General features: G+C 34.3%; 1 protein-coding gene across 1 annotated transcript; it reads left to right on the top strand.

The window, feature by feature from the left end:
* Window positions 1-302: 302 nt before the first annotated feature.
* LOC145682264 (uncharacterized) lies at window positions 303-7,603 on the top strand. Its single transcript, XM_081753845.1, has 4 exons — window positions 303-808; window positions 3,132-3,416; window positions 4,077-4,285; window positions 7,439-7,603. Exons 1-4 carry the CDS (start codon window positions 613-615, stop codon window positions 7,601-7,603), a joined length of 855 nt encoding a protein of 284 aa, XP_081609971.1. The 5' UTR covers window positions 303-612.
* The last annotated feature ends 3,015 nt before the right edge of the window (window positions 7,604-10,618 follow it).

Raw genomic sequence — 10,618 nt, 5'->3', positions numbered from 1 at the left:
TTATAATTACCTCTAACATATAGCCAAAGAACTGCAGTACATAAAACACTACTTACCATAAAACACAAACCAAATTGTGTTAGGTGGCCACTAAAAAGCACGAATGCTATCTAAACCGCGTCAGAGTAGGAGCGGAGCAGGAGGACCCGAGCAGCAGCGAGGAGGTTCGTATGTAGGGAGAATGCGCGTCAGCGATGGTGGGTATGTACATGTACGAAGATTGTGCAAAAGACACTAACCAAGTTGTGCTAGGCGGCCACTAAAGAGCACGAATGCAATCTAAACCGAGCATTGGTGAAGGAATGCGTCCGTAGGGAGCAGGCGCGTTAGCGATGGTTGTATGCGCGTGTGCGAAGTTTTATTTCCAATGTTAATTTCTGCATGCATGGAGATTTCATATTCTTGTGTTATATGTATTGTTTTTCCTTATTTACTTCGAGGTGATAACTTAGTACATTGTTGATTGTTTGCCAACATATCATGTTACCACTTTTTCGTAATAAGGTACCGATAATACGTATAGCGCAAAGATATGGAATCTCCACGTATGCTACAATAGCCAAACCAACTTTGTGAAGTATTACCTGCTTTTGTTCCTTTCGTTTAGGAACCATGTATCGAGTAATTGAATTTGAAGGGGATGGAAGCCTTGCTATTGTGAGGGAAGAATGGCTTACTCCTCGGAAAAAAGAAACGTTTTGGCCGCCCTTCAAAATAGCATCGAAATACAACAGAGCTCTGCGGGAAGGCCAGGCTGTGCAAGAAACATGGAATTTATTTGCAGTTAAGAAGATATGGTATGATACTGGTCAGTAAATCCACTTTAAATAAATAGATTGTTTCAATTTCTGAACAATATGCTGTTTATTTGTGCTTTCGTGTATGTGTGGGTTATTATTATTGGGTATTCAATTCCCGCAAGAAAGAAAAAAATAAACACATGAAAGCAGATAATGAAATGTTACTTCCTATGATCATAAAGCTTAAAAAAAAAAGAAAGAAAGGAATGTTTTGAATCATCTGCAGTGTAGCCATCCGTAGAAATTTCAGTGTTACCTTAATATTCATTCCCCAAAATTCTCGGTTAAGGGAATGGCCGGAACAATGAACTCAACGGCACATGACAAATTATAATGTCTTCCAGTGCTGAACTACTTTTTCAAGAATATTTTGATATCATCAGCAATAAGCAAAAGAGTAGACTTATGCTTATTATAATGAAATAAATAAATCTTCGAAAAGTAGTTCACAGTATTGAAACACATAATTTTACATCAAATGGCGTTGAGTTCATTGTTCTAGTCATTCCCTTATCCGAGAATTTTGAGGAGTTAGTATTATGTATTTTTTATTTATCTATTTATCTGTTTATTTATTTATTTATGTGCTTTTATTTATGTGCTCTATGTGCTTTTTCTTTGCTTAATCTTTCCAAGGTTTTAATTTTCGTAACGGATGTTGACAAAATCACGGCTAACGTTTAGTATAAAGGTACATAGTTTGCTACCGGTAACAGGAAATTATCATCAACAGTTCAGATCTCAGCTGCTTTATTTTGGATATCCATCGAAATAATTTACAGATACAGTTAAAATATTTATTTGCGTAAATATTTCAGTATTTAATTAGAAAGAGAAAATTTTAAAGCGACACATTCACTGATAGCAAATACGTTCTTGTGGATCTGTGGTAGCTATAAAAGCGTAATTTGTGCCTAATAAAAGTGCCTTATGCATATGTTTTCTTAGGTTAAGGTAGTATAGTTAGTTAGGTTAGGGATGTTAGGTTTAATTAATATGTATTTTCTTGCGAGTGTCTTCCTGTGCGAGTTGTAATGTCGTGAGGTCCGAGCTTGAAAGGTGAGGTAGCAAATAAATGCGTAAACCCTCTATGCCGGACACAACCATGATGGACAGATGTTTTAGCAGCGAGTGCAGAGAAAGAAAAAATTAGCGTACCACAGACGTAAACTTGTAAGAAAACATATTCCTCAGATTTGTTTGACGTATACGTATTTGAATTTGCTGTGTCTATTAATTTTTATTGTTTTGTCTTGTGTCGTCTTTGTGTAAATGTACACAATATTAAAATGTTGATGAATATACAGATTTGAGAAATGCTTGAAAGCTGAGAGAGATGTAAATAAAATCTGTTGGATAGAAGTTTCGACTTTGAAAATTAGAAAATTTTAATGTTATTTTGGTTGAGATGGGTATATCAGTTCAAGAAAATGTGATTTTTTTTATGGAACTTCCTGTCAATCTGTTTCACTGAATGATGTTAAATAAAAGGTTTATTAGCCGTGAAGGAATATCTTTCTTCCTCAAGAACGTATCATTTAGTTTTAAGTAGTAAAAATTGGGTAGAATTATATTTTAATAGTATGTGAAATACGGACAAGGTACAGAGCAGTACGTACACAATTCTTTTACTGGTAAATTGAAAGTCAATTGCTGTGAATCGAAGAAAAGAGGCTTTTCCTTAGTGTGACCGGGGATTGAGACAACCAAGCCTGCAGAAATTCATTTCTTTTCTACCAGTTTGATCGAGATTTCAGTTTGGATTTTTTTTTTTTTAAATTTATTTCCGTTGCGCTACTAAATTCTGTTTGGAAATCTTATAAGATTTTTTTAATGTTTATTTTGGTAGGGCCATTAAGGCAAAATTGGGATCTCCATGGTGCTCATTGCCAGCTCTACTCTTAGGTCGATGTCCTGTGTCGGTAGTTTGTGTTTCGCAACCTATCTCACGATGGGATGCGGATGATGACCTAGAGGCCTGGATACCGGACTGTGAGTTGAGATGGAAGAGGTTCTGGAATCTTCTTATTGGGACAAAATTTGAATTCTATTTTCCGTAGATGATTGGCTTGGTAAATATGTCAGTGACTGTTGATGGCAAGCCCACATGGGCGCAGTAGGTTCGTTACCACCAGTTGGTGATACATTTGCAGTCCATAATCTTAAGGAAAGTGAACATCATTCAGACACCAAAACACAGTTATATTTTTATTTATTATTTATAATATATATTTTTTTTGTAAAAATCATTATGATTATTATTAATAATAATAATACCATTGCCCTTAAATTTGAATACCTTATAACACATATGTACTAATTGTCTTTCAGATGACATCCTCATAGCCAGGCAAAAACTGAGAGAAGCAGAAGCAGAGTCAGATATCTATACCGATCCAGGTACTTCAGCAGATCGACCACAGAGGCGAAAGAAACGAAAGATACAATGGAGTAGTGATGAAGACAATGAGGCTGATGAATTTATAGACGATTTATGTAGGAAAGGAATCTCGAAGTATCCAAACCCCCCTCGAGACAAAAACGAGGAGAGCGGATATGTACAGGCGTCAGCGATCCCAGACGGACGTGGAACCAAAGTCTCTACACATAATGATAGTGAGTACTGTTGAATAACTTCTAAGCACCACTTAATATTATTAAGTAAACGGTGTTTCTGTAAATGACTAAGTTTTCATGGGATGGCAGGGAATTCTTAATGATTATCATTTCCTAAGGAACTCTCATTGCTATATTTTCAATAATCGAAATCCACCTCTATTTTTATTACTAGTATTCTGGTTCTTTGAACAGTAGATGTCGCAATAAATCAGAAAAGTCTAATTTGGATTCGTAAATATTTATTTTTAGAGCACCTTCTTTTATTATTCGTTGCCGCGGAAGCATGAAGGGCTAGAATGACTTTAATACTATGTTTTCCTACAAGAATATTTAAATAAAAGTTTCCCAGGATAAAGTTGATTTAGAATTAAATGTCGAGGATTTGTGTTTCTTCTTTCCTTCTAAAAGTAACAAACAATAGAATGAATGTGAATAAAAATGAAACAAATGAACCAGTTTGTTAAATTTAACATACAATCGAAGATTTCAGATACTACTGAAGAATTTGTTTGCTAAGTCTCTGAAAAAACTCTGTCAGTAAGCTGAATTTTAAAACATGGGTTACTTCTTTACGCTTCATAGCCGTCTCTAGACTGATTATTTCCACGTTACTATAAATAAATAATCCAGTTTATAAATAATCTGCCTTATTTGCAGGTTTTGATACACTAGCAAGACATCTTGCCCGTATAGAAACAACACTTTTGGATATACAAGAAACTCAGAAGGCTATCGTTGCCCATTTCCGAAAGGATGTACCACTCTCCACTATACCACCTGAGTTGACACTACCGTGTTCAACTGTTGAGGACGTTGCCAGGCTCGAAGATTGGATTCAAGCAGATAAAGATCATGCAAAGGATTTGGTAAGCTTGTACTTCATTGATTATTCAGCTACAGAACTTCCTATTCCTACATACAAGGGATGGCCTAACAGTTTCCTCTCTGGCTGGTAGATAGGCAGAATGTCATTATCGTACCCAATATAGTTTAGAGAAAGTAACTTTGTCAGTGGGACAATTTGGAAACAACGTGACTTTTGGTCAGTGATGATTTCAGAGTATTTTCGCAGAGGTAGAATTTCAATGCCCAGGGAGGGAAAGACGTTCAAACAATAGCTGTTTTACAGAACTTTCCGCCAAGATTTCAAGCACCCGGAGGGGAATCTTCCGGGAGGAATTTTCCCCGGGCCACTCCTGAAATCATCACTGCTTTCGGTACACACGGTGAGAATAGCATTAGAAGCTATACTGCGGAGTTGAATTAATGTCATCGTTGGGAACCTTGGAAACCCTGTTGTCCTTTGGGCATTGTTTTTCGGAAAAACTATGATGGGAAAGCAAAAATATTATTGAACTTTTTGGTAGACTTGAGTTAAATTTTCAAAAAAAAAAAAAAATCAAGAAAATTTCAGTTTTCTGAAGTAATGATTTGCAACAGGTATAAAATTTCGTAACATTTACCAAATGCACCACTTGGGAAATTGGAATTATTTTAAACTAGCCTTCAGCAAACATAATTTTATTATTATTATTTAAATTTCTATAATGTTTCTCTTTTAGGTGAACAACTTTGAATAGGTATATTAGTAGACATGCCTAATTACCGAGATATTGGCCCTAGTTCTCTATTTATGCTACTAATTATTTATTGTAATGTGAACATAATATTAAAAGAGGCATAACTACAAAACGCCATGTGACATATGTTAATATTTTCCTTGCTTTTTAAAAGAATCTCAAACCCTTACCTCCGCCCATATATATTTGATAAGTTGATATATATAAAATTTTTAAACAGTACGTTTTCATCCTAAATCTTTATTAATAACTTGAATCTGCAACAATGTGTTGGACAAAGTACGATATGATATTGTAAAAACAATGCTAGTTTAAAAAATATCAATAATAAGTTACGCAATCTTTGGTGAACGTCGTCCGACCTCATCAATCCGCGAACCAGTTTTTTTTTAAAAATAGAGAATTGCAACTTTCTTCAATTTATAGGAAATTTAATGCTCTACAAAAAAATATCCAATAATATCTATCAGTTCCATTTAAAAAAAGCCAGAATACAGCAGAGTCTACCAAGTTTTCCACTGATATATATATATATATATATATATATATATATATATATCAACTTGTCTTAATTTGTTCTACTGATACCTTAATATTTGATATTTGATAGTGAGAATAAAATCATGGCTAGATATTCATTCAAAATGGGAAAGTATTTATCGAGTACCTGTCACATGTCATACTATCTTATGTACGGGGTGTCGGATTAATGCGTACAAAAAATCCATACATCCAAAGATATAGCGTGCTGAAAGCGCGGGAAAATGCATTTCACAGGCCTATAGCTTCAAAATTATCCAACGTTAGAGAGTTCAGTCTAATATCTCACAAAGTAAGTCTTACCTGTTCTGTTTAAAATTGCATGTTTCAAAACTCTGCAATGCGTGCGAAGGGGTTATTTCGCTAATTCCTTTTGCATCCATTGCAGGCTTTTGAAACCTGCATTTGTAAATAGAGCACGTTACTTCCTTTGTAAGATGTTACGCTAAACTCTCTACGTTTGGTAGTTTTGAAGCAATAGGCCTCTGAAATCCATTTTCCCGCACTTTCAGCACTTTATATCTCCGAAACTATGAACTTTTGGCTAAAATTCAAGATGACTTTTTTTTTCTTAGTTTGACATCAGGTATCTACCCTTAAATTTTTTGTACGGATCAATCTGACACCCTGTATGCTACAAATAGATATATTGCATTAATACAATTATGTTTTAGGTTGAGCTAGTTTCTTTTGCTTTCTTTTACGTTTTAAACATGTTTATATATTAATCTAGCTGCGAAATCGAGTAATGGGGAGCTTAGGAAGTACAACATTTTACCGAGTGCCAATTGATATATTTTGATTTATGGATCCGCAGGGATAACTAAATGGCTTGGCATTCTTGAAGTTCTCGAATTACGTCGGGAGTCGCCATTTTGTGAAGTTACGTCGGTTGTCAGAAGTACACTGCTTTGTAATACACGAAAGTCTTCTATATGCAAATTTGGTATATGATTGTATGAAATGAGGTTTTATAAGTTTCAACAAATGTGATACTAGAATGCATTAAATTTATTTTCTATATGGTGGCCAAGTTTTCAAAACGGTAAACCACGTGCCAACAATATGAAACAGCCCCTCCCGGTGGGAATTTATGATGCACACTTTTTTTCTGTCTAGTTTTAGTTGTTAGCCACTTGTCAGTTACAGCTCAACCCGTAAGATCCGCCTTTTTCCAATATGGTCATCGCTAATCTTAAAATGTCGATATATATATCGTGATCCAAAGAACTGGGGAAAGTGAATTTGGTGTTCTTCAGGCCGGAATAGGAGAGGGGCAAGAATGGAGAAAATCATCGACCCTGTTCTGCATGTCAGTATCTCGACATTTGCTTAGCAGTACTGAAAAAAGCAGGGAAAATAATCACAATGTCTTGCCAAAGGAAATTTCGTGCTGCGGCCAGCCATCCTGAATGAAATTTTCCCTGTTTTAAGGTTCGCCATGAGAATGTCACTATGTGTACCTTTGTAATGCCAGGGCCATTAGCTTTAATATCCTTGTCTCTACTTTGTTTTGACCTGAGCCTTAAGTGAAATAATATGAGGACAATTATTACTGTATATGCGTCTTGAGCAGCAATCTGTAGTTTTATTTAGAAATGATACAATGGCCTGTAGTAATGTGTACGATTGAGGAATTTGATGTAAAAATGACCCGAGTTCAACAGAGTTATTATGGGACTCTGGTCATTTTTCCACCCGACTCCTAAATTACTTTAGTAACCTCCAATTGTGTTAGTTCATTTTACGCTAGTATGACTAAATATTTCTGTATGACATGTACTTATTTTAGTCACAATATTCAATTATAAATTAATATTTTTTCATTATTTTTAAAAATTATTACCTTTCCTATCACTATGGATTCCGTGTGTAATTTCGATATTTTACCAATTTCAGGAGGTAACGTTGAGTCTTGTAGGAGGGACTAAAGTTCACTATATTACAAGAAGAATTCTTGCCAGAATCTTCACCAATACACTGGCTCTACGATACAACTGGACGGGGAAGAACAATAAACTAGCCCTCAAAGGATTACATGTACTGGATATAGTTCGAGGTTAGTTTCTTGAACACGATTTTGAGCAGCTAATGTTCCCGTTATTTTTAAAGCAGTATTCGTATCATCAGAACCCCCTCCCCCTTTTTGGTTGGGCATTACATAAAATTGAAGTCCCGAGTATGTACCTGTTTGGACGAAGTTTGGACACCCTTGCTACGGCTGAGAATGTGCTTTCTATAATGAATAATTTGTGCACTGTTGAGAAATCTCAATTAAAAGCTTAATCTTATGGCAAAACTAAAACGGTTGGTTCGCTCAGGAAATAAACCTTTACAACAGGTTGCTAAACGGTTACATGAAACTGACCACTGTGAAGATACATCGAAAGTAAATAAGCTTGTAATACGCACATCGAATGGCAGGATTCAGTCCATACCATTTCCAAATAACAGTCACTGTGTCGTTAGCGAAAATTCTGCAGATTCATGTTTCATGCTGAAAAATAATGACATTGTAATAGTAAAAAGTATTTCTGATATTTCCAACTCTCCGCTTTTTACTCTTGAATGTGATGTTCTTCTTGAGAAGACAGATTTTTACACATTGCCTTTGAAAAGTAGCAAGCTAGGTATCTTCAAAGTAAACTCAACTAAGATAAGACAAATTGTTATTTACTCTTCAGCTCTGTATAAAAAATGTGTCAAGTTACCTATTCCAGTTTGTAATAAATCTTTTGTTTGTATTCCATATTGTAATATGGAAACCTTTTTTTGATTGCTAAAAATGATAAGAAACAAGCAGATCAGCTATATCTGTAGTATCACGAAGTATATATATATTGATGTGGTGTAAGTTTGTGCATAACCCCAATTTGTTCTACAGTAGTGACGATAGTAACATAAGTACTGCTTTCAAGCGTTCAAATATATCAGTCTCTTTTTAGGAATAAAGAAATAATTCGCACGATGGTAATTTTTAGTAATAGTAGTAGGACAAGCAGAAATCACTTCACTTCAGCAGTAATTTTAAGATTCTAAACCAATATTCTGTAATCAGGATGAAGGGCAAAATGCTTTTAAAAAGTTTAAGAAGTACTTACATTTAAAACATGCTGCAAAAAAAGATGAAACATTTCCGAACTAATCCTTGGCCCCCCTAAGAAAATACCACGGTAATAACACTCACAAAGAGAAAACTGATTCTATTTGTGAGTGCTATTATTGTCCTATTTCCTAGAGGGTCCAAGGATTAGTTCGGATTTTTTTTTCTTAAATCTTTTTCTGCAGCATGTAAGTATTAGTTTGAGTGCATTTGTTGTATTCATTTCTTGCTTATTCTTAAACGAGTTTTCACCGATATGGAGAAGTCAATTAATTTTCATCAAAATCATTTAAAAAATCAAATATTCTTAAATATGACTTGACCATTAAGATATTGCACATGCTGCGTGAGTTAACATCCTACTCACCAGTTTACACGATCCACGCCTTAAGAGTGGACTGGACCTTTGGTTCTTTTGTCAGTTTCTCATTAACGAAAGCAGAGAATGAAATGTAACTTACCAAACGCAACTAGTTTAAATCATCTTCAATGTTGCCATCTTTATAAATTTGCGGTGTTTTTAGAATATTTAAATCTGAAAAATTTCTGTTAAGACAGCAGATAGAACAATGAATTCAATGGCATTTAATGGCAAATTATATTGATTCCAACGCTGGAAACACTTTTTATATATTTTTATTTCTTTTGTAGTAAACAAAATAATACAGAATGACACGAAAAAAAACAATTATGTTTATTGCAAATAAAAAAAAATATTTAAAAAGTAATTCACAGCGTTGGAAGTCAATATAATTTGTCATTGAATGCTATTGAGTTCATTGTTCTATCCAAGATTGTCTGTCTTAACAGAGATTTTTGTGATTTTAGCATTCTGGCAACACTGCGAATTTCTAAAGATGGCAACACTCAAGATGATTCAAACAAGTTTCGTCTGGTCTATTACTACGATCATGTTAATCTACAGTTCATTATCTGCTTTCGTTTATGAGAAACTGACCAAAAAACAAATTGAAGATTTTTACTGGACTAAGTAAAGGAATATTTGTTTTCGTTAAAATTTCTGCAGGATTTACACACAGTCACCCTTAGGTGACGTTTCTAGGCAAATTTGATTTCAAGTAAGTGTAAAATTAGGAGCATTTTCTAAAACAACAAATCAATATTGAGAAGTTCGTTTGCACTTGACTCAAACGGCACCTGCGGATGGTTGTGAATGCAGCAGAAAAGGTTAGTGAAAATAAATATTCTTTTACTTATAGCGTTGATCCTGTAAATTGATGAGTACGATATAGATGTATACTTTTCCGAATTCTTGGAAGCAATACTTACTTTGAGATAAATGTTCAGTTCTTTTAATCATAGTTTTATGTTTTGTAATCACAAATGTTATCTTATGAATACACCATATTGAAAGCAATGCAGTTCTTTAGAAGAACAAGTTTAGCGTTTTTTTTTTAACGATACTTTTTATGTTAATGTGATCCAACTATTGTGAAACATATTATGTGTTTTTTGGTCTCCTGCATGAGAATATGATGTAATATGAGTATTTCAGTGTACAGATGGTGCAATAAAAATGTTCCTTTATACTATATAACATTATTTTATTCTATTATTTCCTAAATATTCTTTTAAATTTTCAATCACAGCTGACTACTCGCATAATCTTTTTTTTTATAATTAAACGCAGTATTATCCAGTGTTTTTTTCCTTTTTTAAAATATAGTTTTGGTCCTACTGTGCAGCTATTTAACCATTGTACGGCATGTCAGAATCTTTGCTTTTATTTGTTATTATCGCATGATGATAATTTATCGCATAATGATAATTTTTCATTCACTTCCACCCACCCTTATTTTTCCGTTGTTTTGCCAAAAACCTTGCTGTATCGTTCTCTTTACGTTTTAACTCATAGCTGGCCAACAATTATGACACTACAATGGGCTAACGATCATTAATTGTCTCTCATACTCACCCACCCCCTCTCCTCTCGTTCTTTTGCCATGCATTTCAGG

This window comes from Thermobia domestica, chromosome 3 (genome assembly GCF_964235325.1).
Source record: "Thermobia domestica chromosome 3, izTheDome1.hap1.1, whole genome shotgun sequence".
In the NCBI taxonomy this organism is placed as follows: domain Eukaryota; kingdom Metazoa; phylum Arthropoda; class Insecta; order Zygentoma; family Lepismatidae; genus Thermobia; species Thermobia domestica.
Note: the sequence above shows the minus strand (reverse complement) of the source record. Positions and strands in the feature narration are given on the sequence as shown.

Excerpts from the sequence above, each read along its gene's own strand:
- LOC145682264 (XM_081753845.1), top strand. The coding sequence starts at position 613 with ATGTATCGAGTAATTGAATTTGAAGGGGATGGAAGCCTTGCTATTGTG. Across the intron at positions 809-3,131 it reads GAAGATATGGTATGATACTG|ATGACATCCTCATAGCCAGG; the intron begins GTCAGTAAATCC and ends ATTGTCTTTCAG. Across the intron at positions 3,417-4,076 it reads AGTCTCTACACATAATGATA|GTTTTGATACACTAGCAAGA; the intron begins GTGAGTACTGTT and ends CCTTATTTGCAG.